The sequence below is a fragment of the Macaca thibetana genome, chromosome 10, assembly GCF_024542745.1.
Source record: "Macaca thibetana thibetana isolate TM-01 chromosome 10, ASM2454274v1, whole genome shotgun sequence".
Classification (NCBI taxonomy): Eukaryota; Metazoa; Chordata; class Mammalia; order Primates; family Cercopithecidae; genus Macaca; species Macaca thibetana.
The window spans coordinates 64,953,192-64,979,704 of record NC_065587.1 but is presented as its reverse complement, the minus strand read 5'-3'; the positions used below and the strand labels follow the sequence as shown (position 1 = coordinate 64,979,704).

General features: G+C 58.1%; 3 protein-coding genes across 6 annotated transcripts in view; 1 reads left to right on the top strand and 2 right to left on the bottom strand.

Annotated features, from left to right (window-relative positions):
* The window catches only part of GSS (glutathione synthetase), a 171,163-nt gene that overhangs the window by 49,029 nt on the left and 95,621 nt on the right, over positions 1-26,513 (bottom strand). The window lies entirely within an intron of this gene.
* MYH7B (myosin heavy chain 7B) lies at positions 1,209-25,672 on the top strand. 4 transcript variants are annotated; one of them, XM_050806988.1, is made up of 41 exons: positions 1,209-1,339; positions 2,590-2,696; positions 2,846-2,989; positions 3,740-3,896; positions 4,198-4,225; positions 5,606-5,702; positions 7,857-7,880; positions 8,018-8,110; positions 8,229-8,292; positions 9,275-9,373; positions 10,064-10,167; positions 10,320-10,458; positions 10,731-10,849; positions 10,939-11,088; positions 11,255-11,425; positions 13,178-13,357; positions 13,452-13,584; positions 13,672-13,748; positions 14,180-14,267; positions 14,447-14,564; positions 16,249-16,372; positions 16,481-16,617; positions 17,281-17,536; positions 18,520-18,762; positions 19,526-19,702; positions 19,793-19,938; positions 20,297-20,387; positions 20,465-20,854; positions 21,524-21,650; positions 21,740-21,858; positions 21,948-22,144; positions 22,287-22,636; positions 22,802-22,926; positions 23,022-23,137; positions 23,528-23,924; positions 23,999-24,124; positions 24,216-24,386; positions 24,473-24,577; positions 24,659-24,754; positions 25,177-25,314; positions 25,406-25,672. In XM_050806988.1, exons 1-41 carry the CDS (start codon positions 1,249-1,251, stop codon positions 25,415-25,417), a joined length of 5,826 nt encoding a protein of 1,941 aa, XP_050662945.1. In that variant the 5' UTR covers positions 1,209-1,248; the 3' UTR covers positions 25,418-25,672. The 4 variants fall into 4 exon arrangements, with proteins under 4 accessions (XP_050662945.1, XP_050662942.1, XP_050662943.1 ...); XM_050806985.1 differs by lacking the exons at positions 1,209-1,339; positions 2,590-2,696; positions 2,846-2,989; positions 3,740-3,896; positions 5,606-5,702 and having other exon boundaries at positions 4,204-4,225; XM_050806986.1 differs by lacking the exons at positions 1,209-1,339; positions 2,590-2,696; positions 2,846-2,989; ... (1 more) ...; positions 4,198-4,225; positions 9,275-9,373 and having other exon boundaries at positions 5,542-7,880.
* The window catches only part of TRPC4AP (transient receptor potential cation channel subfamily C member 4 associated protein), a 283,763-nt gene continuing 282,893 nt past the window's right edge, over positions 25,644-26,513 (bottom strand). The window contains exon 20 of the mRNA XM_050807052.1: positions 25,644-26,484. Within this exon, the coding sequence (XP_050663009.1) occupies positions 26,347-26,484 (138 nt within the window). The 3' untranslated portion in view covers positions 25,644-26,346. The remainder of the gene's footprint in view (positions 26,485-26,513) is intronic.

Sequence of the window (26,513 nt, the reverse complement as noted above, 5' to 3'; positions counted from 1 at the left end):
GGGGTCCCCAGAAAGAGGATGGGGAGGGAGGAAGGGGGAAAGAGGGTATCGATGCGCTCCCAATTCCAAATGCACAGGTGTGCCAGATAAAATATAGAGAAATAAATGCAAAGCTACATTTTCAACCATATACATTCAAAACAGGCAAAACTTGCCTATGGTGATAGAAGTGGCAGAGTGGGCCTCTGAGGTAGGGTAATGAGTGGAGGCACCAGAGAGCCTCTGGGAGGCAGGCAATGCCCTATACCCTGAGTAGAGCTGAGGTGACACAGGTGTTTGCGCTTTGCAGATGCTGGAGAGGGATGTCCCCCTCCCCCCTCCCTCCCCTTCCCCCTCTCCCTTCCCTTCTTCCTCTCTCTCCTCCTCTTTTTGATCTGGTCTCCTTCTCTCTCCTTCTCATTTTAATCTGTTCTTGGCCATTGCTCATCTGTGAGACTTGGCCAATGCTTTCCTTTCTCTGGGCCTCAGTTTCCCTGGATGTATCAAGAGGGTTGACTGGATGGTCCAACCTCAGTGGGCATTCTGTGGTTTCCTCTCTGAGTGTCCTCGCTCTCTGTATCTGGAGGTGGGAGTATTTTTCTGGGCGTGTCACACTCTCTGTGACTCGGTTTCTCCCCGTGAGCTCCTCAGTCTCCTGAACCTCTTACTGCCTTGTCCCTGGCCCTGTCAGTCTCTGCACCCAGCCTTCCTGTCTCTCAGTGGAGTGTCTCTCTCCGCCTTTGTGATCCCCTGACAATGGGAGGTAAAAATAGCCCAGGGGCCGTGCTGGTGGAGATAAAAGGGAATTTGCCTTTTGTGTCCTGTGGCCAGGCTGGGGGGGCTGTGACACGTGGAGATTGCTGACATAGCTCTCCTCCTCTGACCTTGACAGTGGCAATAAAAGGGGTAGCAGAGCTTCCTGCCCTCACCGTGGTGCTGAGGTGGGTGATCAGGACTGGGGTTGGAGCCGAAGGGAGGGCAGCAGGGTGGGTGGGTGGGTGGGTGAGGGTGTCCATGGGTGGCTGTGAGTCTTCCGAATCTGGAGTGGAGGAAGCCCTGGTGTTTGAGGGCGTGCATGTACGCTGGGCACTCACCCAAGGAGGCTGGATTGGGAGCCAGAGGGAGTCTCCTAGTATCTGGTCTTGTGGGTTGGGGGATCATGCCCTAGTTCAGCTCCCTCGTCACTGCCATCTTCCAGTGCCTGTTGCCTTGGGCTGCCTTGAACCTGCAAGGTTTTAGCTCCTCCTCCTTCACCCCAGTGCCACTGCCATGATGGATGTGAGTGAACTTGGGGAGTCTGCTCGCTACCTCCGCCAGGGCTATCAGGAGATGACGAAGGTGCACGCTATCCCATGGGATGGTAAGTGGAGGCCGAGGGGGAGGGGACACAGCCACAGAGATGCCCTTATGGACTCAGACCAGGAATTGGGAGGGGTGGCACCAGCTCAGGGCTGAAGGCGCATTGGGGCCTGACAGCTGGAGCCCTAGACCTTTCCGGCAGAGTCCGGGGCCTGGAAATTAAAACCCCAGGGACACTGTGTATATCACTGTGTGTCTGTGAGCAAGCCTTGGTTTGTTCCCCTGTGAAATGGGATAATAGCACCTACCTTCCGGAGCTGCAGTTTATGAAGACTCGGGCTGGAGCCTGAGCCTCTGAGATGAGACTGATCGGCATGTGTGCAGGCTGCCTCCACATGTCCACAAAACTTGTGCTGGGGTTATTTTTAGTGCTTTCTGCAGAGCCAAAGCCACCCTTTATTAGGGACAGGAATAAAGGCTGTACTATTTATGACCTGGTTTGCTCATAGGACAATACTAACAATAGGCAGTGTGTACCGAGTGCTTATTGTGTGTCAGGTCCAGAGCAGATGACTTTCCATACATCATCTCAACAACCTGGGGACCTAGCTTCACAGGGCACCAGGCTCAGAGGGACCTTGTGCTTGATTCAACACTCTGCCGTTGCCATCTTGAAAGTTTTAATAGTTTTCAACAAGGGGACCCACATCGTCATTTTGTACTGGGGTCTGTAGGTTATGTCCTAGATGGTCCTAGATGGTCCTGACCTACGCACTTGGCAGAGCAGGGAACACAAACTCCGGTTTGCAGCCTGTTTCTAACCACCATGAAATCTGGGCTCCTCAAAGTTCTGGCGACAGCTGGCCAGACAGGAGAGCACAGGTTACAGAGTTAGGAGGCCTGGATTTGAGTCTTCAGTGAAATAGGGAAGGCAGGACGCCTCCCCAAGAGTTATATGCCTGATATTGAGGGACCTAAGGAGATCCCCATAACGTTTTCCATATGAGGGAACTGGCCCAGAGAAAATCAGGGATTTTCCTGAAGTCAGAGGGCAAACGTGGTGGAAGCAGGGATTGGAACCCAAGCATGTAACCCAGACTCATCCTCTAATAAGGGGATCTCTAGGGACCCTCCCAGCTCCGCCCTTCCTGAGCCTGGGTTTGGAGGGTTCTTCACTGGAACTCCTGTGTCCTGGCAGAGGGGCTTTGGGGAGGGTCACAAGTCTATGGATACCATGGCTTGGGAACTCCAGCTAGAACCCTGGAGGTGCCTCAGCCCCTCTCCGAGTCCAGTGCTCTCTCTGCAACCCAGGGAAGAAGCGAGTCTGGGTGCCTGATGAACAGGACGCCTACGTGGAGGCCGAGGTCAAGTCGGAGGCTACTGGGGGCAGAGTCACCGTGGAGACCAAAGACCAGAAGGTTCCGTTCCCCCTTTCCTGAGATTAGCCTCTCTGTCCCTAGGCCTCCTGGCCAGCAGGATCTGCACTCTGGGTATGTGGGTGGGGGTGACAGGTGAGGTCGGTCCGTTCTTTCCGGTCCCCTCACCTCTGCCACGGTCTGCCTGGTAGGTGCTGACGGTGCGTGAGGCTGAGCTGCAGCCCATGAACCCGCCCCGCTTCGACTTACTGGAGGACATGGCCATGATGACGCACCTGAACGAGGCCTCTGTGCTGCACAACCTGCGCCAGCGCTATGCCCGCTGGATGATCTATGTGAGCCCCAGGCCCAGGCCATGGGCGGGGCGGGGGTTGTGTGTGGGGCGGGGCTGGAGGTGAGGCTCTGGGGGCGGGCCCATAGCGGTGGGGCGGGGCTGTGAGCGATGAGGCGGGGCTGTGAGCATTGGGGGCGGGGCTGGAGGTTGGGCCTTGGAACCTTAGGGGAGCAGCTGTTCCCCTGCTGCTCCGGCGGACTGGCGGCCAGCGTGTCTAGAACTCAGCTGCTGACTATGGAGGCCGTGGGCATGGGCTAGGGCAGGGCTGTGAGCACGAGTCAGGGGCGAGGCCAAGGACAGCCACAGAGGGTGTGGTGTGGCAAGTCAAGTGGCTCCTTGAGGAATATCGCAGGGGTCACGGTCTTCTGAAGACTGGGGCCTGGGGATGGGAACTTAGGTTATCCCTCCCAAAACCCTACCAGTAGGCCAGACATGGTGGCCAATGCCTGTAATCCCAGCACTTTGGGAGGTTGAGGCAGGCGGATCACCTGAGGTCAGAAGTTCGACACCAACCTGGCCAACATGGTGAAACCCCATCTCTACTAAAAATACAAAAATTAGCCAGGCGTGGTGGTGTGCGCTTGCAGTCCTAGCTACGCTGGGAGGCTGAGGCAGGAGAACTGCTTGAACCCGGGAGGTGGAGGTTGCAGTGAGCTGAGATCATGCCATTGCACTCCAGCCTGGGAGACACAGCAAGACTCCATCTCAAAAACAACTAACAACAAAAACCCTACCTATACTCTCTCCTCAGACCTACTCCGGCCTCTTCTGTGTCACCATCAACCCCTACAAATGGCTCCCAGTCTACACGGCCTCCGTGGTGGCCGCTTACAAAGGAAAGCGCCGCTCAGAGGCCCCGCCCCATATATATGCGGTGGCAGACAACGCCTACAATGACATGCTGCGCAGTAAGGGCCGCCTGGACTCCCCCCAACCCCAGACCCCGACCTTGGTCCCTGGAGGCCTCTGTAAAGGACCCCCTGCCCCCACTGGCACTGCCCCCCTTTTGACGCTGCTGGACATGGTCGCCCAGCCGTTCTGTCCCTCCGCATGGGAGCTGACCTCCACTAGGGACAGCCCCACCCACTAATTCCCATTCCTGGCTCTGGGTAGTGGGGTCTACCCCAGGGCTATGGATACCCAAGGTGTTTGACCTGTGGCTGGCCCGGCACCTTGGCCGACTTCTCTATCCCCTTCCCTTTCCTCCAGACCGCGACAACCAGTCCATGCTGATCACGTGAGTGAGGGGCTCTGGGGGTGGGGTGGGAAATGCTGGCCATCTGGCAGAAAGAGGGCAGTACCACAGTCATTTCCCAGGGTTGAATCCAAAGTGCTTAGGGCAGGGCTTTTACCACCTAGAGCTAGTGTCCCAGCTGAAGCTAAATTAGGCCTGAGCACATTCCCTGCCCCGATTCTGAACAGATGTGTTCTTGATGGTGGATAGGGAGGGCACACCCACAAATGGAGTGACCACCAGCCCCATACCTCCTCTCCCTGGGGCCTGGAATTTCCCACCTTGATCTTCTGGGATTCTAATTCTGGCTGAGGGGCAGCAAGAAAATTCCTCTGCCCGTCTTCCTTTTCACCATCTACTTATGTCTGAATCTTACCTCTGATCCTTCTGTTGCCTCTGTGGGAAAACGGTAGAATTCTTCTTACATGCCAGGTTCTTGACCAGTCAGGCCAATATGGACAATGTTTAGTGAGAGTGTGCTTGCATGCATGCAGTTAAGAGCAAGGGCCTTGGCTGGGCACAGTGGCTCAAGCCTGTAATTTCTGCACTTTGGGAGGCTGAGGTGGGTGGATCACTTGAGGTCAGGAATTCGAGACCAGCCTAGCCAACATGGTGAAACCCCATCTCTACTAAAAATACAAAAAATTAGCCGGGCATGGTGGCTACTGAGTACTGTAATCCCAGCTACTCAGGAGGCTGAGGCAGGAGAATTGCTTGAACCCAGGAGGTGGAGGTTGCAGTGAGCCAAGATTGCGCCACTGCACTCCGGCCTGGGCTCCATCTCAAAAAAAAAGGAAAAAAAAAAAAAAGCAAGTGCCTTTAACCCAGACGGGCCTGGCTGAGTGCGGTAGCTCACGCCTGTAATCCCAGCACTTGGGGAGGCTAAGGCGGGAGGATTGCCTGAGGCCAGGGGTTTGAGACCAGCTGGGCAACATAGCGAGACCCCATCTTTAAAAAAAGAAATGAAAAGTTAAATTAAAAACCCTACCTACCACAGACAGTTATGACTCAGTGAGTTGATATATGTGCCTGGCACACAGCAGGGACAGCCACAGAACTCCTGACGCCCAGTTCCTTGTTCCTAAAGTGGGGGTGATAATGGAGCCTGCCTTCCAGGGTTTTCTGAGCTGAAACTGAGCCGATGGAGTAAAGTGCCTGGCACTGAGTTAGTGCTTAGTGGACGGTGGCATAATCGTGTATTGTCATCTCACAGGGGTGGTCTACACTGGCTTGCTTTGTACACCTCTGAGGGTTGATCCATCCTTGGGGGTTTCAAGTTGGGGGGAAGGAGATGTGGGGGCCTCTGCTTGAGGGATGAGGCATTGGGGGTGGGGGAGAATTAGGCAAGATGGGCATTGGTGACTTATGTTTGTGTCGTCCAAGCGGAGAGTCGGGGGCCGGTAAGACGGTTAACACCAAGCGGGTCATTCAGTACTTTGCCATCGTCGCTGCCCTGGGAGACGGGCCGGGCAAGAAGGCCGTAAGACTTGCCCACTCGGGCATGATCCCTGTTGCTTCTCGCTCTTCTTCTTTCTTCCTCTCCTTTTTTTTTTTTTTTTTTTTCCTTTTTAAAAACTTTGCTCCCCAGAACCCTGAGCCCTGCCTGAGCCTCCCACCCTGGTGGGGGACTCTGGCCTGAGCAAGGCTTGACCAGAAAGGCTGTGGCCACCTGACACGCCTGCCTTTGCATTTCCATTGATAACACGGAGGGGTGGGACCACATTGCCGTTTCTAAATTTGTGTAATTTTTCTCTTCCATTGTGACCTTTATATATTGAAAGAGTTTACTAGATGGGCTGCTTTTACTAAGTGTTGTTGTCTTGGTTTCCCTGACAGTTACCTGCCACTGACATGTTAGACACAGAGGTTGGCTGGCATGGAGGGCACTGGGCGTTCCCAACAGCCGGGGTTGGCAGGGCAATTTTGTGCCTTGTGATTTCTGTACAGTTTTTTGGAAATTTCTGAAACAATGGGGCCCAGTTTTTTTGTTTTTGTTTTTAAGGCCTAACATTTCATCCCTAGCCTTGGGGCCAGGTGTTCAGAGCTCTGTGGCTACCCCCAGATGGGCGGCCTTTTCTTTCCAGAAGCCTGAGGCCTCCCTCCCCGCCCAGTCCCTGCTCCTGGTCCTGTTGAGCCTTGCTTTATTCTGGGTGTTTTTCTTTCTTCTTTTTTTCCCCTATTTTTTTTCTTTCTTTCTTTCTTTTTTTCTTTCTTTTCTTTCTTTCTTTCTTTCTTTTTTTTTTTTTTTTTTTTTGCCTTTTCCTTTTTACCCGTTTGATTGTCTTGATTTTTGATTTTCATTTCAGTTTTGTTTTGTTTTGTTTTTGCTGTTGACTTTTTGGTCCTTTTTCCTCCTTCCCTTTCCTGCCCTGTCTTCCAAACCCTGAAAAAGGTCTCTGGGGATGTAACAGAAAGTTGGGTTGGTCGAGTGACAGGAAGAGATGTCAGGGAGAGGTCAGAGCTGGCAGGGACACAGCTGGAAGGGCAGAGGAGCACCTGGGCAGAAAGGAGCTGGGACAGTGGAGCCCAGGGGAGAGGGTCAGGCAAGGGAGGGGTGGGAGAGGCTGCCCGCAGGAGCCATGGCTGCAGGACCTTAAAAGGTTGATCAACTCCCCTTACCTTGGCCCCAAATTTGGCCAAACGGGCCAGAGAGAGCCCTGCACAAAAGCACTGGATGGGAGTGTATTGGGCGGGGGTCCCACCTCCCCTGCCCGATGTCTCTGTGGGTATTTTAACTCTTGGGCTCCCTAGAGGTGAATGAATGACCACAAAGTCCCTGGTAGCGTATCTGTTCCCTCCAGAATCCATTCCTTCCCTTCTCTCCCTTTCTTCCGTGGCTCCCAGCATCCGGGGTAGGGAAAAGAAGGAAAGGAAAAGGAAGGGAAGGTGAGGATGAGGCTAGGATGGGGAGAGGGAGGATCTGCTCAATTCAGTTAGTCCCTCTGGGTGCCACACAGGACAGCTGTAGCGTCCGGGAGGCAGGATGCTGGGTACCTGCCCTGCCGCTCCTGACTTGCTGTGTGGCCTTGAGCAGATCCACTCCCTGCTCCAAGCTTAGTTTCCTCATTTGCAAATTAGGGCTAATAATTGGCAGCTGGCAGGGCCATTGTGAGCACTGGTAGGTATACAGACAGACATACAATGAAGACACACCCAATTGCATTACAAAGGAGAGGTGTGTAAGGTCATAGCGGGAGTTTAGGGCAGGAAGGTTCAGACCAGGAAGAGGTCTATTCCAGCTTTGGAGCAGCCAGGAGGCCTTCCTAGAGGAGGGGGCACGTGGACTGGGCTCTGGAGGACCCTATATTTTAGTCGGGAGGCCCCTGGGGATTGGAGCAGGGCCACTGCGTGGAGACTGGAAAATGAAGGGCGGCCAGAGGCCAGGCTGGGGCAGAGGAGGCTGCAGGTGGAGACTCTGGCTGGGGCTGTGCCACTCCCACTTTCCAGCATTTTGCCTCCTAACAGCTGGAGGAGGGTCAGGCCAAGGGGCGGAGGGTGGGGGCCACGCATTCGGGTGACTAACGTCCACCCCCCTGTCCTGCTGCCTGCTGCCTTCCGCTGACACCCCGCCCCATCCTGCCCTGCCCTGCCCCGGAGGCCTCGCCCTCCAATGTTGTCTATCTTCTTCCCCCAGCAATTTCTGGCAACAAAGACTGGGGTGAGTATGGGGCCAAAGTGAACGGGGCAGGCCTGGGGGTGCCCCCTTCTTCTGCACAACAGAGGGGCCACGGGGGACTCTGGCCTCCTGGTGGGTAGGCATCAGAGCTGACGGACCCCTCACCCCCACCACCCCAGGGCACCCTTGAGGATCAAATCATCGAGGCCAACCCTGCCATGGAGGCCTTCGGCAACGCCAAGACCCTGAGGAATGATAACTCCTCCCGCTTTGTGAGTGGCCGAGGTGGGAGGGGCGGTGGGGATGCGGCAGGCCGCCAGCAGCAGGTCAGGTACAGGTGGGGACAGCGCTGGCTGTGCCCCTTGGCTGAGGGCTCCTCTCTGCCCACAGGGCAAGTTTATCCGCATTCACTTTGGTCCCTCTGGGAAGCTGGCATCTGCGGATATTGACAGCTGTGAGTCAGCCCGCTGTGGGTGGTGCAGGGGAAGGAGGCCCCGGGCAGGGCCTGAGCCCGGCCACCGCAACTTGGCCTCCGTCATCACGACTTCTGGGCTCCCACCTGCTCTAGGCACTTCTCTCTACTCCCTGGCTGCTACCCAGCTCAGGCCACCTCACCCATCACCAGAACATCACCCCAGCCTCTGCCTGGTCTCCAGCCTCCTCTCCTCTACACGGCCATAGTTTTGCTGGTCATATCCTGTTTCTGCTTGAAAGCTTTCGCTAGATCCTGTCACCTGAGGATGGAGACTCATCCTCATTTGGCCAGTCAGGCTCCTGTGACTGCACCCCTAGCCCGTCCCCAATCTTCTCTCTGGCCACCAAGAGGGCAGACCTGGCCCACGCCCCTCCTGCCCCAGCTGCACAGCTATACTCAGAGTGCCCCATCCTTCCAGGCGCCCCGCTGGGAAGTGCCCCAGTATCACCCAGCTGCACAGACCCCAGGCACCTAGGCCACACTCAAGGGGGCCAGGGACACAGAGGGGCCCCCATGTTGGCCACTCCCCACGTTGGGCTGCATGGCTAGGTCCTGACAGATGAGCACAGACAGGCAGTGACGGGAATAGGGATAGGCTGTAATTCACACCCTGACCCCTAAACAGACACAGACACAGACACACACAGAGGCTCGGCCACACATGCACACACGCTGACACACCAACAGATAGAAACCTGCACACGCAGACACCACACTCACCCCACACACACGAGGACACACGCTGACCCATCTGGTCAGAGATACACACAGGTACAGACAATACGGCTCATGTGATGACGCAGGCATAGGAGAGACGCCCTCCCCGCACACGCTGGCGGGTGCAGACGCAGCCCCCCTGCACGCTCCCTGCCCCCCTCTCTCCCTCCGCATCACCCGCTTGGGACGTCCATCCACTCTGGGGAGGTGTGGGAGATGGCAGGCCGGCGCCTGTTCTCCCCAGATCTCCTGGAGAAGTCACGGGTGATCTTCCAGTTGCCCGGTGAGCGCAGCTACCACGTCTACTACCAGATCCTCTCAGGGAAGAAGCCAGAGCTGCAGGGTGAGGGGCAGTACAATGAAGGGGGTGGGAGTGAGAACCCGGAGGGGCTGCCTGGCGCTTCCTGGCCCCCATCAGGCCAGGCCCTGGTGGTCGTTCCCTCCCTGTCCTGGGGTCTGTGGCCTCTCTTCTTTCTTGGGACTTCTGGTTACTTTCCTGCTAGGGAACAGTCGTCTTAGCTCCAGCAACCTGCCAGTGTGTTACTGCTTCCTCCCGAAACCTAAGCCCTAAACCCCGCCTGCTGTCCTGAGACTAGAGGGCCCCACCCAGTACCCAAGGCAGACTGATGACTGTCTAGGCCCAGCTCTCCTCCCTGGCAAGCCCCTCGAGGGCAGAGTCTGGTCCTCCCTGTGCCCCAGCATCTAGCATGGGATCTGGGCCAGAGTGGGCCATGAGCAACCGTCAAAAGATAAGTGAGACGTGGGGACTGTGGTTCATTCCTCAGAGAGCCAGAAACAAAGAGAAGCCAGGGTCAAAGTGAAGGCCAGGTCAGGGCCCTTCACTCTCAGTGCCCCCAGCCTTGGCGGAGGTGATGATGAGAAACTTAGGCCCCAGAGTGGGAGATGAGGTCCTCTGGGAGGGCCCTAGACTCCTGCTGAGCTTGTCCCCCAGGATCCCCTATGCTGTAATTGTTGTGGGGAGAAGAGCCGGTAAGCACCGCCTGACCTGCCTTTCTCTGTCCCACGTCCCCAGACATGCTGCTTCTGTCTATGAACCCCTATGACTACCACTTCTGCAGCCAGGGCGTCATCACGGTGGACAACATGAATGATGGGGAGGAGCTCATCGCCACTGATGTACGGGCTCTGGTGGGAGGGGAGCTGTGTGGGTGCCTGTGGGGATTGGAGAGCACTGCCGGTGCCCCCAGCTGCATGAGTGGTCCAGGGGCAGTGCCTGGCTGGACCCTGGAAAAGCCCAGACCTCTCTGAACTCTCTCCCCCCACCCCAGCATGCCATGGACATCCTGGGCTTCAGTGTGGATGAGAAGTGTGCCTGCTATAAGATCGTGGGTGCCCTCCTGCACTTTGGCAACATGAAGTTCAAGCAGAAGCAGCGGGAGGAGCAGGCGGAGGCCGATGGCACTGAGAGTGAGGGGACCTGACCTGGCCTTCACCTTGACCCAGACCTCAAACATCCTGTCCATGATGGTTAACCCCAACTCTTGTCCACAACCTTTAACCTCAGCCTTACCTGGCCCTGCCTCCTCAGCTTCAAACCCTTACCCTCCTGAGGCTTTGTTTGCTAGCCCTGAACTTGACGCCTCTTAACTTCCCTCTCCTAGCCCCAGCCTGAGGCAGTAGAGCCCCTGAGTGCCCATGGTGGTGTCCTCCTCCCTTACCCTACTCGTGTGCCCTGCCAGGTGCTGACAAGGCTGCCTACCTGATGGGGGTCAGCAGTGGGGACCTCCTCAAAGGCCTTTTGCACCCCCGGGTGCGTGTAGGGAATGAGTATGTAACCAAGGGCCAGAGTGTGGAGCAGGTAAGCTGCCTGCAGGCTAAGCCCATGGGGGACAGCTGGGCAGGGTCCCCTCCTTACCAGGTCCCAGCCCAGCCTCCCTGCACCTCCAGGTGGTGTTTGCTGTAGGGGCTCTGGCCAAGGCCACCTATGACCGGCTGTTCAGGTGGCTGGTGTCTCGGATCAACCAGACCCTGGACACAAAGCTGCCCCGGCAGTTCTTCATCGGGGTTCTGGACATCGCTGGGTTTGAGATCTTTGAGGTGAGGGCAGACCCTCACCTTGGGCTCTGTTCTCTCCAAGGTAGAGGACATGGGCCGGTGTGGGGGCAGAAGCCCTGGCCTTCTGCCTGGAAGTTGGGGGTGAACTCATGCCCCTCCCTGGGCCTCCCTTTCCCCATCTGCTGAGCCAGGCCCCTCCCTCTTGTAGTTCAACAGCTTCGAACAGCTGTGTATCAACTTCACCAATGAGAAACTGCAGCAGTTCTTCAACCAGCACATGTTTGTGCTGGAGCAGGAGGAGTACAAGCGGGAGGGCATCGACTGGGTCTTCATCGACTTCGGCCTCGACCTGCAGCCTTGCATCGACCTTATCGAGAAGGTGGGGGCCGGGGCAAGGTCACTCCGAGGAAGGGAGGGTGTGTGTGGCGAGCAAGCAGGGATGGATGACCATGGCTTGCATGGAAGCCTGTGCAAGTGTGCATGGAAGCATGTGACTGTGCTGCAGTAAGCATACATATGTGAGTGTAATAGTGACAGCCTGTTTATGTGCTTGTGTGTGAAAGGGCACGTGTGTGAATGGGTGTGTTGGAGTTGAGCATGTGAGCAATGCGAATGCATGCATCCCAGTACTGTGGACAACAGCTCCTCCTGGGTGCTCAGAATTCTGCAGCTCACAAGGCCCTGTTTGCAGCCACAATTTCACTGGATCCCTAGAACTGCCCTGGGTGCAGAGCAGGGTATGTTTCCTTGTTTTTGTGATTGTGGAATATTATGTATATTTACCCATTGTACAAAGAATGGAAGAAAGAAAATTTGAAAAATTGGCAGGGGAAAAAACGTTTCTCCCCATTCCTACCACAGTCAGTCACATGACACTTAGGTTCATTTCCTCAAAATCCTTTATCCTTTTTTTTTTTTTTTTTTTTTTTTTTTGAGATGGAGTCTCACTCTGTTGCCCAGGCTGGAGTACAATGGCACCATCTCAGCTCACTGCAACCCCCACCTCCAGGGTTTAAGCAATTCTCCTGCCTCAACCTCCCAAGTAGCTGGGATTACAGGCATGTGCCACCATACCTAGCTAATTTTTGTATTTTTTTTTTTTTTTTTTTGAGACGGAGTCTCGCTCTGTCGCCCAGGCTGGAGTGCAGTGGCGCGATCTCGGCTCACTGCAAGCTCCGCCTCCCGGGTTCACGCCATTCTCCTGCCTCAGCCTCCCGAGTAGCTGGGACTACAGGCGCCCACAACCGTGCCCGGCTAATTTTTTGTATTTTTAGTAGAGACGGGGTTTCACCGTGGTCTCGATCTCCTGACCTTGTGATCCGCCCGCCTCGGCCTCCCAAAGTGCTGGGATTACAGGCGTGAGCCACCGCGCCCGGCAATTTTTGTATTTTTAATAGAGACAGGGTTTCGCCATTTTGGCCAGGCTGGTCTCGAACTCCTGACCTCAAGTGATCTACCTGCCTCGGCCTCCCAAAGTGCTTGGAATACAGGCATGAGCCACCGCGCCCGGCCTATCCATTTTCTTTTATAGACACAGATTTCATTCATATCATACCTTTTCTCTGAAAATGTATTTTGAATGTTGCTGATGGCAAGAATAGTTCATGCAGTGGATGGGTTTCATGCGATGCATTTCTTGCAGTCCCCTACGGCTGGGCATTTAGGTCCTGACAGCTTTTTAAATATTGTATCAGCACTGAAGACATGCATCTTCCCACTCTGCAGGTTAGAAGACTGAGGCTTAGTGATGTCGGAGGGCCCCACAGCTAGTGAGTGAGGAAGCCAAAATGTGACCTTAATGGCTTTTTGGACTTACCCCGTGTTTGTGTGTGAGAGCCATGGCTGTGGCGGGGGTGAGAGTGGGTACAGCGATGGCAGCTTGGGTTTGCCGTTAGAAGTGAAGATGACAACTTGGTGCTGCAGATTTTGCAGGAGGGGTTGGAGCCAAGCCACAAACTTTTCTCTTAGGAGATGGGTTCTTGGAGTGGGTCTGGTGTCTGACCGGGCAGATGGCTGAGGCTGGGGATCTGGGAAGGCTCCCATAAGGGAGGTGGCCTGGGGAACAGGGGTTCAGTCCTTCCAGGATGGACTGGCTTGATGGTGGCTTTTCAAGCTCGTTCTCTGTTCCCAGCCACTGGGCATCCTGTCCATCCTGGAGGAGGAATGCATGTTCCCCAAGGCCTCAGATGCCAGCTTCCGGGCCAAGCTCTACGACAACCACGCGGGGAAGTCACCCAATTTCCAGCAGCCTCGGCCTGACAAGAAGCGCAAGTACCAGGCCCACTTCGAGGTGGTCCACTACGCGGGCGTGGTAGGTGCTTGCTGGAGCCCCAGTCCTCAGCCAGGCTCCTCCCTCCCTGCTCCAAGTCCCCCACCTGGGCTCAGCACCTGTCTGGTCTCTCCAGGTGCCTTACAGCATCGTGGGCTGGCTGGAGAAAAACAAGGATCCCCTGAATGAGACAGTGGTCCCCATCTTCCAGAAGTCACAGAATAGGCTCCTGGCGACTCTCTATGAGAACTATGCGGGCTCCTGCTCCAGTGAGTACTGAGGGACAAGATCTCTGCTCTGACAGGGGTCCACAGAGTGACATTCCCTGGAGTGACCAGGCCCCTTGTCTCTATTAGCCGAGCCCCCCAAGTCTGGGGTGAAAGAGAAGCGTAAGAAGGCAGCATCGTTCCAGACGGTGTCCCAGCTGCACAAGGTGAGGCCCCATCTGGGCCCCAGGTAGACCCTCACTCTTGGCAGCCTCCAGCCCTGCCCTTCACCCCCTGCCCTGTCCCCCGTGTCTTGGGCGGGCAGCTGTTAAGACTTGCAGTGATGTTTAACTCCTCTCCACGTGAACATCACAGCAAGTCTGTGCTGCTTCCCGTCCCTACGCTGCCTGGGCAGGGTTTGCGGGGGAAGGGGTGGGAGCCCTGGACTCTGGGAGGGACGGGGATTTGGCAGGGGAGTGAAGACTTCGGTGGTGGTGATGGGAGATGGCGAAGGGTCTCCCATCACCAGAATGAGAGTGAAAGAGCAAGAGTACAGGGCACTTAGGGCCCTGCTCCCGTCTCGGTCCTGACTACTGCGGCATCCAATTCTGGTTCTCTGCCCCCTTTGTGCCTTTCCCTCACTCTTGCCTGCCACCAGGAGAACCTCAACAAGCTCATGACCAACCTGCGGGCCACACAGCCCCACTTCGTCCGCTGCATTGTTCCTAACGAGAACAAAACCCCAGGTAGTCACCCAGGGCTCGCCTGGCTGGGGCTGGGGGGCCGTCGTGGGAAGGTGACAGGGCAGAGGCCAGGAGGCTCAGTACATCTTCCCCCTCGCCTCACAGGGTCTCCACTGCTGCTTTTTCTCTGGGGCCTGCGGGTGTGCCTGTTGACTTCTGACCTTTTCCCCTCTCATGTCCAGGGGTCATGGATGCCTTCTTGGTGCTACACCAGCTGCGCTGCAATGGGGTCCTGGAGGGGATCCGGATCTGCCGCCAAGGGTTTCCCAACAGGCTGCTCTACACTGACTTCCGGCAGCGGTGGGCGACCCCTTCCCCCACCTGCTGCTCCAGGTGGAGGCCTGAGGGACTGGGCAGGACACACACGTCAGAGCCCAACAGACAGATGGTCCCCTGTCTGGAGCAGGGACTGTGAGGGGCCTGGCCAGGCATCCCAGCAAGAGATGGGGGTGGCTCAGACCTGGCCAGGGACTTGGGGAGAAGTGAACAGGCTTGGGGCGAATACTGGAGGTGGAGCCAACAGGCCTCACTGATGAGCTGGACACGGACTTCTGGATGCAGAAAAGACAAGAGTGATTTCTAGGTTTGGCAGTGAGCAACCTGGGAGCTACCAGTGGTAGATTGACTGAGATACAAAAACGGTTTTTTGATTTGGGGGAGAGGCGAGGGGATACTGGTTTGAGCTCTGTTTTGCATATGTCAGGTTTGAAATGCCTCCAGCAGACACCCTAGAAATGTCATGGGGGAGACTCGAATTATCAGTCTGGAGCTCAGGGCAGCGGGCAGAAAGGAAGCAGATTTGGGAGTTGAATGAGAATCGTGTGGACGAGGCTTCATGTGACGCCTGGCACATAGTGAGCGCCAGGGCAGTGCTGCTGGCTCCTCCCCGTTCCCTCTATAGGCAACAAGCATCCATCGTTCCTTCTCCCTCCAGAAGTCATGATGTCATCCACACTATCCTTTGTAAACAGAGGTTCATACAGATACCGTACACACATACACACGCATGGTGCTGTAAGCTTGTTTTTTCATGTAACAGTCTGGCCTGGAGATCGTTCCTTATCCACAGACATATTCCTGTGGTCATCGTCCGTCTTTGATGGCTGCGAAACATCTCAGAGTCTGCTGGACTGCATGCTTTGTTTAATGAGTCCCCTCGTGAGGGGCCTTTTGTGTTTCTGGTTTTGCCTTCACAGCGTGGCTGGAGCCCACCTGACCCACACAGCCCTGTGCACATGTGCACGTGCATCTGCCTAGAAGTGGGTGGGCTGGGAGCCCTGGCTCCTTAGCATTAGAATTCTCTCCCAAATGTTTCTTTGGTGATAGGGCACAGCATGTCACCTTCTACTAATATTTTTTGCCTTTAAAAAAGTTTTAAAAAATAGTGCATGCCTTCTGTAAAAAGCCTCTTCAAAAACTGACTGAACGCATTTAAAATCCCAAGGTTGTGTTTTTTTTTTTGAGACAGAGTCTCACTCTGTCGCCCAGGCTGGAGTGCAGCAGCGCGATCTTGGCTCACTGCAACCTCTGCCCTCCCAGGTTCAAGCAATTCTGCAATTCTTCTGCCTCAGCCTCCTAAGTAGCTGGGATTATAGGCGCCCGCCACTATGCCCCAATAATTTTTGTGTTTTTAGTAGAAACGGGGTTTCGCCATGTTGCCCATGCTGGTCTTGAACTCCTGGGCTCAAGCAGTCCACCCGCGTCAGCCTCCCAAAGTGTTGAGATTACAGGCGTGAGCCACCACACCTGGCCAGCCCCCCAAGGATTTTAAGTGGAATATCCCTAGTGTCCCCATGTGGTGACATATCCCCGGCCCCCTTGTTCGGCGTGTGCCCTGCTGGAACCTCTGCACCAGCCTCGGAGAGGCCCAGGAACGAGTCCCCTGCTACCCACACCAGCCTCCTCGGTCCCTGACTTCTCCATTCTCAGTGGCCTGTGCCCCACACCCAGCCCTCTCTTTACCAGCTCTGTGCTGCTTTCCCAGGTACCGTATCCTGAACCCCAGTGCCATCCCGGACGACACCTTCATGGACAGCAGGAAGGCCACAGAGAAGCTGCTGGGCTCACTGGACTTGGACCACGCCCAGTACCAGTTTGGCCACACCAAGGTCGGGGCACTGTGGGATCAAGGCTGGCCCTGGCTGTGGCGGTCACACTGGGCAGGGTTCATGCAGATGGTTGGGGGTTAACCTGGCTGTCCCCTTCTCTGCCCCCAGGTGTTCTTCAAGGCTGGGCTTCTAGGCGTCCTGGAAGAGCTCCGTGACCAGCGCCTGGCCAAGGTGCTAACGCTGCTGCAGGCACGGAGCCGTGGCCGCCTCATGCGCCTTGAGTACCAGCGCCTGCTGGGAGGAAGGTGGGTGTGGGAAGGAGGCTGGGGACAGGATGTGGCCCTGCCCCTCAGCTCCCAGACCCACTGACTCTCCCAGCCCTGACATGCTATCCTGTAGTCAGATCAGCCCCTGTGGCTGCTTGGAGCAAGGTTCTGTTCTGTGTCTCCCCAGCGTCCATTTCCCCACTTCAAAAATTGGGGTAGGGCACTTGCTTCTCCATTCCAGGCCATCAGTGTGTGGCTCAGAGGGGCAGCGATGGCACCTAGTGTTTTCCAAGACTCTTGAGTGCCGGGCCCTGGGCAAGATACTTTCTCTGCATTATCCTGGTTAAAGCGCTGATGGTCCTGAGACACAGGCGCTGTGATGGTCTCCACTCAGCAGAGGGGTGCCTGCGTCAGAGAGCCAGTGCCAGCTGGCATGTCAGCCCAGGCCACTGACCCCAGAGCCCCATGGCTTAACAGCCATGGTGTCTTCTGGCATTTGCAGAGGCCACCAGGACATGGGGGCTCATGAGCCTCTTCACTGGAGGCAGGCCTGTGGGCCTGTGGGCCTACCCTGTAAAGCAGAGGTATTAGGAGCTACTCCATGAGGCTGCTAGGAAGGCAAAACAAGTGAACTGTGCCTAGTGTCACCATTTGTGATGGGCAGCACTGAGCCAGCTTCACAGCTCGGCTGCCCCTCCCTAGGGATGCGCTGTTCACCATCCAGTGGAACATCCGTGCCTTCAATGCCGTCAAGAACTGGTCATGGATGAAACTCTTTTTCAAGATGAAGCCGCTGCTGCGCTCGGCGCAGGCTGAGGAGGAGCTGGCGGCCCTGCGGGCAGAGCTGCGGGGGTTGCGAGGGGCGCTGGCTGCGGCTGAGGCCAAGCGCCAGGAACTGGAGGAGACGCACGTCAGTGTCACCCAGGAGAAGAATGACCTGGCCCTGCAGTTGCAGGCCGTGAGTCGGGGTTCCCCTTGTGACTGGGCGACCCCGGCCCTGAGTACCCCTGGCTGCTCTGAGGAATACTTCAGCCAGACCCATGGCTGAAGTCTCCCTGTTCCAGAGGTGCCATGAGATGAGGCCTTACGTCTCCCTGTTCCAGAGGTGCCATGAGATGAGGCCTCCATGTCCCAGCCTTCCCACCCCAAGGCCTCGTCTGGCCATATGTCCTGGCACTCTCCCCTCGTGCCACCTTGGCCTCCCACTAAAGCAGAGGAACCCTAGCTCTCCAGCTCTCCCCTCCTTGCTATCCCTGAAACCAAACAGACCATGCCGTATTCTCTGGTTAAGGGCCATGGGAACTCAGGTGGCAGGTAACAGGGTGATAGCCAGAGGGCATGGATCAAGGGTCTGGAATCTCCCCAGGTCCACAGAGCAAGCTTTCCTACCTTTGGCACGTGGCATTGTGTATCAGTTGTGTGCCAGGCTCAGGCTAGTGCAGGAGGAACATTGGTGGGAAGACGGAGATGGCCCTGTGGTCACAAAACTCACCTGCTAGTGCAGGAGACTGTGATGCAGCCGGGCAGTAAGGAAATGGGGGGTAAGGATATCTGAGCCCTTCCAGGGAGTGCCTCCAGGAGCCCGTCCGTGGCTGTGCAGGGGCTGCTGCTGCTCACCCTGCCCCTCGGAAGGCCTCAGCCCAACAGTGGGGCAGGGGGCTTTTCTCTGAGAACCCTTGTTGGGCCTCACTCTGGGCTGCCCCCCACAGGTCTAACGTTCCCCTCGTGATGCTCTGGGGTGTCCCTCTCCCTGAGCCCTTGCCCCTCCATGCCCAAGAGCAGGTCAAGGCATTCCTGAGTTCTCAGAGCCCAGCTAAGCATGGGCTTCAAACCTTTGGATGGACAAACAGAAATAGTTTCCTCTCCAGGGCCTGACCTGGTGTCCCTCTGCTGGTTTACCTGGCCCTCCCCTGACCCGGCCCCACTCCGTGTGCCCTCCAGGAGCAGGACAACCTGGCAGATGCTGAGGAGCGCTGCCACTTGCTGATCAAGTCCAAGGTGCAGCTGGAGGGGAAGGTGAAGGAGCTGAGTGAGCGGCTAGAGGATGAGGAGGAGGTGAACGCTGACCTGGCCGCCCGCCGGCGCAAGCTGGAGGACGAGTGCACGGAGCTCAAGAAGGACATTGATGACCTGGAGCTGACACTGGCCAAAGCTGAGAAGGAGAAGCAAGCCACTGAGAACAAGGTGTGGGCCGGGCCAGCTGTGGGGAAGGGCCCAGAGCCAGGGGGCCAGCTTTGGGGCAGGCGGCTGCAGGTCCCACCCCTGCTCTGCTAAGCCTCTGCTTTGTGGCCCTGAGCATGTCACTACCTTTCTTGGTCCTCAGTTTCCTTGTCTGTCAAGTAGGGTTAGCAGCACTACCATTAGGGTAGCTGGTGATGTGGTGTGTGACTGGCCTTTCCTGAGCACACACACCTGGGCCTTGCACACAGTAGGTGTTTAGCACATGCTGGCGATCCTCATCCATCCTGGAGTGCAAGCCCCTTGAGGGCAGGAACTCCATGTCCCCAGCTCTGCATCCTGCAGGTGACTTCTGACCTTGAGCTCTCGTGATGGCCGCTGTGGTTCCCAGTGCTGGAGGAGTGACTCCATTACACAGGAGGGAAAGTGAGGTGGGGGAGGCAGCTTAGGTTCTCACAGGTGCTCACCGAGGAAGCCAGGACTAGGAGGCAGCTGCCCTGGGCACCTGCTAATACTGCACATGGCTCTGGCATCTGTGGCTCTCTCGCCGGGCCAGGTGTGGTGCTGGGCGCTGCGGGTGCAACCACTCGTGAATCCTCAGTACAGCCCCATGAGGAGGGTTTTTCCCTTAGGCAGAAGCTGTGGAGGCTCGGAGTCAAGTGACTTGCCTGAGTCCCATAGCTGGAAGGGGCACTTGCTCTGACCTAGTGTGGTGGCCGCTCAGAGTGCAGGGAAGGTCGTCCTCATGGTGACGCTGGCCCTGGCACAGGTGAAGAACCTGACAGAAGAGATGGCTGCGCTGGACGAGTCCGTGGCCCGGCTGACCAAGGAGAAGAAGGCATTACAGGAGGCCCACCAGCAGGCCCTGGGTGACCTGCAGGCCGAGGAGGACCGCGTGAGCGCGCTGACCAAGGCCAAGCTCCGGCTGGAGCAGCAGGTGGAGGACGTGAGTCAGGGTCATCCTGAGACTGGGTGGCGGGGCCAGGGTGCTGGCTGGCCTGGGCCATGGCTGACCCCTGCTCTGCCTGCTCCACAGCTGGAATGCTCCCTGGAGCAGGAGAAGAAACTGCGCATGGACACAGAGCGGGCCAAGCGCAAGCTGGAGGGTGACCTGAAGCTGACGCAGGAGTCGGTGGCTGATGCCACCCAAGACAAGCAGCAGCTGGAGGAGAAGCTCAAGAAGTAGGCGGGGCAGTGGGGCGGCGGGGCGGTGGGGGGGCCCTCCTGGCCTGGCCAGAGGGGCCTTCTGAGCCTGCACCCAGCCCTTGTTCCCTTCTGGATTCTTGTGGGTCCTGAGGTAATGCAGACATTAGGGGTGGGGGTCGAGAGATGGGGCACTGGGGCACAGGGGTAGCGTCTTGCCCTCCCTGGACTGAGGGCCCAGCCAGGGTCCAGGGCTGAGGCCTCAGGGCCCAGTGCAGCAGGTGCATGGGGGTGAGGTCCCTCAGGGCCTGAAGGGGACTTGGGGGCGTTACAGGGGTCCCAGGCAGGTGGGTGGGAGTTAAGGCCTGCACTGGCTCACCCACCCTGCGGCTCCTAGGAAGGACTCCGAGCTGAGCCAGCTGAGCCTGCGGGTGGAAGACGAGCAGCTCCTGGGAGCCCAGCTGCAGAAGAAGATCAAGGAGCTGCAGGTACGTGGGGGTCGGGTGGGTGAGGCCCGGGGTCAGAGGCCCACAGAAGTGACAGCTGCCCCACGTGCCCACCCCAGGCTCGGGCGGAGGAGCTGGAAGAGGAGCTGGAGGCAGAGCGGGCAGCCCGGGCCCGCGTGGAGAAGCAGCGCGCGGAGGCGGCACGGGAGCTGGAGGAGCTGAGCGAGCGGCTGGAGGAAGCAGGCGGCGCGTCCGCGGGGCAGCGCGAGGGCTCCCGTAAGCGCGAGGCGGAGCTGGGGCGGCTACGGCGGGAGCTGGAGGAGGCGGCGCTGCGGCACGAGGCCACGGTGGCTGCGCTGCGGCGCAAGCAGGCGGAGGGCGCGGCGGAGCTGGGGGAGCAGGTGGACAGCCTGCAGAGGGTGCGGCAGAAGCTGGAGAAGGAGAAGAGCGAGCTGCGCATGGAGGTGGACGACCTGGCTGCCAATGTGGAGACTCTGACCCGTGCCAAGGTGTCCACGCCTTCCTCACCCCATACCCACCCTGACTTTAAACCAATCCCAACCCCAGCAGCCAATACTGTCCCCATACTCCCTCCACCCGGTACCTGATCCTGAGCCCTGACCCATTCACCTGGCACCCAACCCCCTTTTCTCAGCCTCCTGCCAGTCCTGACCTTAAGCCATGACTCCCAAGCCCTGTTCCCTGACTCCAGGTCATTTTTGACCCAGCATCTACTTCCAGCCTTGGACCCTTGAACTAGCAGTAGTTGTGACCCCAGCCCTTGACTCCTGAACTCTGACTTAATACGTGTCCTGACTTCCTGTTCTGAACCCCAGCACCCTAGCCTTGACCTTTCTGCCACATAATCCTGACAGCTGACCTCTGACCACTGTTGCCAGCTGACTCCACAGCTACCATCCCAACTCTCGCCCTGACCCACCGGCCCTGGGACTGGCCCAGCCCTGTCCATTCTGACACGTGTCTGTTAAGCCCAGCAGTAGAATCTCTTTCCCTGACTTTGAACTTGGGGCTCTGCTCTCCCTTTGATTCCTGGGCCCACGTCTAGCTTCCAGTTTCCGATCCCAGATCCCAGTCTCTGACTGGCAGACCCAGATCCTGCCCTCTGATATACAAACTTGTTCTGACATCTAACCCCTGCCCCCAACCTGGGATCCCAGGCCAGTGCAGAGAAGCTGTGCCGCACCTATGAGGATCAGCTAAGTGAGGCCAAGATCAAGGTGGAGGAGCTGCAGCGGCAGCTGGCGGATGCAAGCACGCAGCGGGGGCGACTACAGACGGAAAGTGGTGAGGCTGGGGCTCAGCTGGCCATACCAGGCAGGGCTTTGGTGCAGCCCTCGCCAGCCTGACCTGCCCGCTCGCCTCTTTGCCTGCAGGGGAGCTGAGTCGCCTGCTGGAGGAGAAGGAGTGTCTGATCAGTCAGCTGAGCCGTGGGAAGGCCTTGGCCGCCCAAAGTCTGGAAGAGTTGCGGCGCCAGCTAGAGGAGGAAAGCAAGGTGGGCTGGCACCGGTGACCATGGAGTGGGCAGGTGGGCGCCAGAGCCACTGGGCTGCACCAATGCTGAGGTCACTGGTGTCCCTGCAGGCCAAGAGCGCCTTGGCCCACGCCGTGCAGGCTCTGCGGCATGACTGTGACCTCCTGCGGGAGCAGCACGAGGAGGAGGCTGAGGCCCAGGCTGAGCTGCAGCGGCTGTTGTCTAAGGCCAATGCCGAGGTGGCCCAGTGGAGGAGCAAGTACGAAGCAGATGCCATCCAGAGGACCGAGGAGCTGGAGGAGGCCAAGTGAGTGCTTTGCTGGCCAGGCCCCTGCCATGCAGAGCTTTATGCCTGTGCCTCTGAGCCCCACTGAGGGTGGGCGAAGGGAGCTGCTGGGGCTGTCCTCCCTCCCTCCATGGTCCACAACTTGTCTGGCCCCATGGCCTAGAAAAAAGCTGGCACTGCGGCTGCAGGAGGCAGAGGAGGGCGTGGAGGCTGCCAACGCCAAGTGCTCGTCATTGGAGAAGGCCAAGCTACGGCTGCAGACAGAGTCAGAGGATGTAACCCTGGAGCTGGAGCGGGCGACCTCAGCAGCTGCTGCGCTGGACAAGAAGCAGCGGCACTTGGAACGGGCACTGGAGGAACGGCGGCGGCAGGAGGAGGAGATGCAGCGGGAGCTGGAGGCGGCGCAGAGGGAGGCCCGTGGCCTGGGCACTGAGCTCTTCCGGCTGCAGCACAGCCACGAGGAGGCACTTGAGGCCCTGGAGACGCTCAAGCGGGAGAACAAGAACCTGCAGGGTAGGACCTGCCACACACCAGGGCCAGGGCGCTGCCCTGGGGTCGGAGCACCTTGGAGTCACAGGGGTGCCCTGGTGGGGCCACCCTGGAATCAGGGGTGAGTGGAGTGAGCTGGGTGGGAGTACAAGCCATGGGGGTGGCCCCTCAGCACCCTGTCCACTGCAGAGGAGATCAGCGACCTCACGGACCAGGTGAGTCTCAGTGGGAAGAGCATCCAGGAACTGGAGAAAGCCAAGAAGGCACTGGAAGGCGAGAAGAGTGAGATCCAGGCTGCACTGGAGGAGGCAGAGGTCAGGGGCTGGCCACAGGGGTGGGTGGACACTGACGTGCTGCTCTGCTGGGTGTCCCCCCTTCCCACCCCACCATGCCTGCTCTGTATCCGCAGGGGGCCCTGGAGCTGGAGGAGACCAAGACGCTGCGGATCCAGCTGGAGCTCTCCCAGGTCAAAGCAGAAGTGGACCGGAAGCTGGCAGAGAAAGACGAGGAGTGCGCTAACCTGAGGTGTGTCCGTCCTCCTCCTGCTCCCGCCTCCCGAGGGCAGAAGGGAAGGGAAGTAGTGTGTACTCTGCTCTCTCTAGTCTGTCCCTCCCATGGGACTTTCTGAGGTCCAGGTTGCTGTTTCCATTCTAGAGGTGAACCTTGGAGATGCTGAAGGACTTGCCCAAGGTCACACAGTGGGGGTGGAGCTAGAGTCAGTCCACCTGTCCGCCTGGGCCTCACTCTTCTCCACGAACTTACTCTGATGGGCCACAGGCAGTCACAAGAGACTAAACTGGGGAGGGGTGACTCAGTTGTTCTCAAAATGGGTTCTTGTCTCCAACGGTCCTTGGGCATTTGTAAGGACAGATATGCCCTTACGGGACCCCCTTTCATGCCACCCTCCTCCCATAGGCGCAACCACCAGCGAGCTGTGGAGTCCCTGCAGGCCTCCCTGGATGCAGAGACACGGGCCCGCAATGAGGCGCTGCGGCTCAAGAAGAAGATGGAGGGTGACCTCAATGACCTGGAGCTGCAGCTGGGCCATGCCACCCGCCAGGCCACGGAGGCCCAGGCTGCCACGCGGCTGATGCAGGCACAGCTCAAGGAGGAGCAGGCAGGGCGGGACGAGGAACAGCGGCTGGCAGCTGAGCTCCGCGAGCAAGCACAGGCTCTGGAGCGCCGGGCTGCGCTGCTGGCCGCGGAACTGGAGGAGCTGCGGGCTGCCCTGGAGCAGGGCGAGCGCAGCCGGCGGCTGGCAGAGCAGGAGCTGTTGGAGGCCACCGAGCGCCTCAACCTCCTGCATTCGCAGGTGGGGACAGGAGTCCCTGGGGACAGAGCAGGTGCAGGCCTGTTGGCTGGCTCTGAGACTCTGCTTTCCCTCAGAACACAGGCCTCCTGAACCAAAAGAAGAAGCTGGAGGCAGACTTGGCCCAGCTGAGCGGGGAGGTGGAGGAGGCTGCACAGGAGAGGCGGGAGGCTGAGGAGAAGGCCAAAAAGGCCATCACTGATGTGAGGCTGGGCAAGGGCTGTGGGAAGCCTGGGACAATGCAGAGGGACTTCCCTGAGGCGGGGCACCTGACCAGCCCCTTCTCCCCCAAAGGCAGCCATGATGGCCGAGGAGCTGAAGAAGGAGCAGGACACAAGCGCACACCTGGAGCGGATGAAGAAGACACTGGAGCAGACGGTGCGCGAGCTCCAGGCCCGCCTTGAGGAGGCAGAACAGGCCGCCCTCCGTGGCGGGAAGAAGCAGGTGCAGAAGCTGGAGGCCAAGGTGTGTGCGGCCCCTCTAGTCCTTGGCCCAGGCAGGGTGGGTGACCCAGGGGTGGGCTGGGCAACAGGCGGTACCCCTGCCTGCAGGTACGGGAGCTGGAGGCCGAGCTCGACGCAGAGCAGAAGAAGCACGCCGAGGCCCTTAAGGGCGTGCGTAAGCATGAGCGCCGCGTCAAGGAGCTCGCATACCAGGTGGGTAACCGGGTCTCCCTGGGGAGTGGCCCTGGAGCTGGCCCAGCCCAAGCAAGCCCTGAGTCCCCCTTGCCTGCCCAGGCCGAGGAGGACAGGAAGAACCTGGCTCGCATGCAGGACCTGGTGGACAAGCTGCAGAGCAAGGTCAAGAGCTACAAGCGCCAGTTTGAGGAGGCGGTGAGTGTGCTGGGGCCTGGATACCTGGACCCGGCACCCCAGCTCTGCCCCAGGGTCTGTGGCCAGGTGAGGCATCAGCAGCAGCTCCACCCTCCCGGCTCAGTGACCCAGAAGGAAGAGAGAAGCTTCTAACATCTCTGGGGAGATAGACCTAGCTCTGTCTCACAGAACAGACCCCACGTGCTTTCCCCTGGCCAAGGCTGGAGTTGCCTCTGAGGGGCGGGGCAGGCACAGAGGCACATCATGAAGTTGGTACGTCCCAACTTCCTTATTCCCACTGTGGTATTAGTGAGGATGGACAATGGCAGTAGGAACAAAGTTGAGGACCAGGAGGAGCCAGCTGCTTTACTGGGGATGGGGCAGGGACCAGAATAAGCATCTCAGTCACCGAAGAGGAGCCAAGGCCGTGTGTGTGCCCCCAGGAGCAGCAGGCCAACACCAACCTGGCCAAGTATCGCAAGGCCCAGCACGAGCTGGATGACGCGGAGGAGCGGGCAGACATGGCGGAAACCCAGGCCAACAAGCTGCGGGCACGGACCCGGGATGCCCTGGGTCCCAAGGTGAGGAGTGGTGGGGGCATTGCTCTCTGTGCAGGGGGAGTGTGGGGGATGACAGGTAGTCCTGCTCATTCAGCTATCCCTTTCTCCTCAGCACAAGGAGTGAAGGCCCGAGCCGCTGGGCTCTCAAGAGGAATGTCTGCTGTTGTGCCTCTGGTTGAGACCACCTGCCCCAATCCTGCCATCTCTGCATCCCATCTCTGCATCCCCCATGCTGCCTTCAGCCTTCCCTGGGCCCTGAATAAACACCACAGCCAGTTTCCTTCTCATTCTTTGGGGTTCAGGAGGGGAAAACACAGCCCTAGGGACAAAAGCCAGGTCCACAGCAATCATTTAAAATAAAGTTATTTAATAGTCTCCATTTAATTGGTTTATTTGCTGTTAATAAATTGGCAACACAAGGAAGGGCCCCGTGTCCAGGCTCAGGCAGGAGCGGCTGCCCTGTGCCACAAGGGATGGAGGGAAAGCTCCCCCCACACTTCTGGGAGAACCCCCTGGGATGAACACAGCGGCCAATGAGCAAACAGAACCAGAGGAGCTAAAGGAAAATGAGGCAGAGGGGCAGGCTTCGGGGAAGGCAGCATTCTCTGGTACCCATCACCCCTGCCCAGGGCTCAGAAGCCTTTGCCTGGGTCCAAAGGCCAGGGACAAGGGAGGCTTGGCTCACAGATGGGGGGTCACCCATGTCTTCCTCCCTACCCCGGGACTGATGGCCAAGAAGCCGGCAGGAGCTCACACAGAGCTAATGCTAAAAGTCCTCTTACCTCTGGGTGGGCCTGGGCCCCAGGGTTCTGAAGTTGAAAGGTGGGCATGGTACCCCGTCCTCATTATGGGGACTGAGGCTCTCCAATGACCTAGGGCCCTCAGACCCAGGGGGACCAAGGGCTTCTAGGACTTCCCTCCCACCAAGCCTGCATCCAAAGACCTGGGGCAGGCAGAGAGCAGCAGGGAGAAACGGGAACAGGGCAGGGCGTGTGGCATCATACCCACGCTCACCCACACTGGCCCAGCAGCCTCCCGAGGCCTGGCCCAAGGTCACTCCTCAGTGAAGTCCCTGTCTATGTCCATGTAGGGCTCCTCAATGTAGCTAACGAGGGCAGAGGGTGACTGCCGGTCCGGGTTCAACAGGATGGACACTGTCTCCTTCCAGTATGAGAAGCTGATGCAGGAGCTCTGGGCAAAGAGGGAGGGGCTGGGGGGCG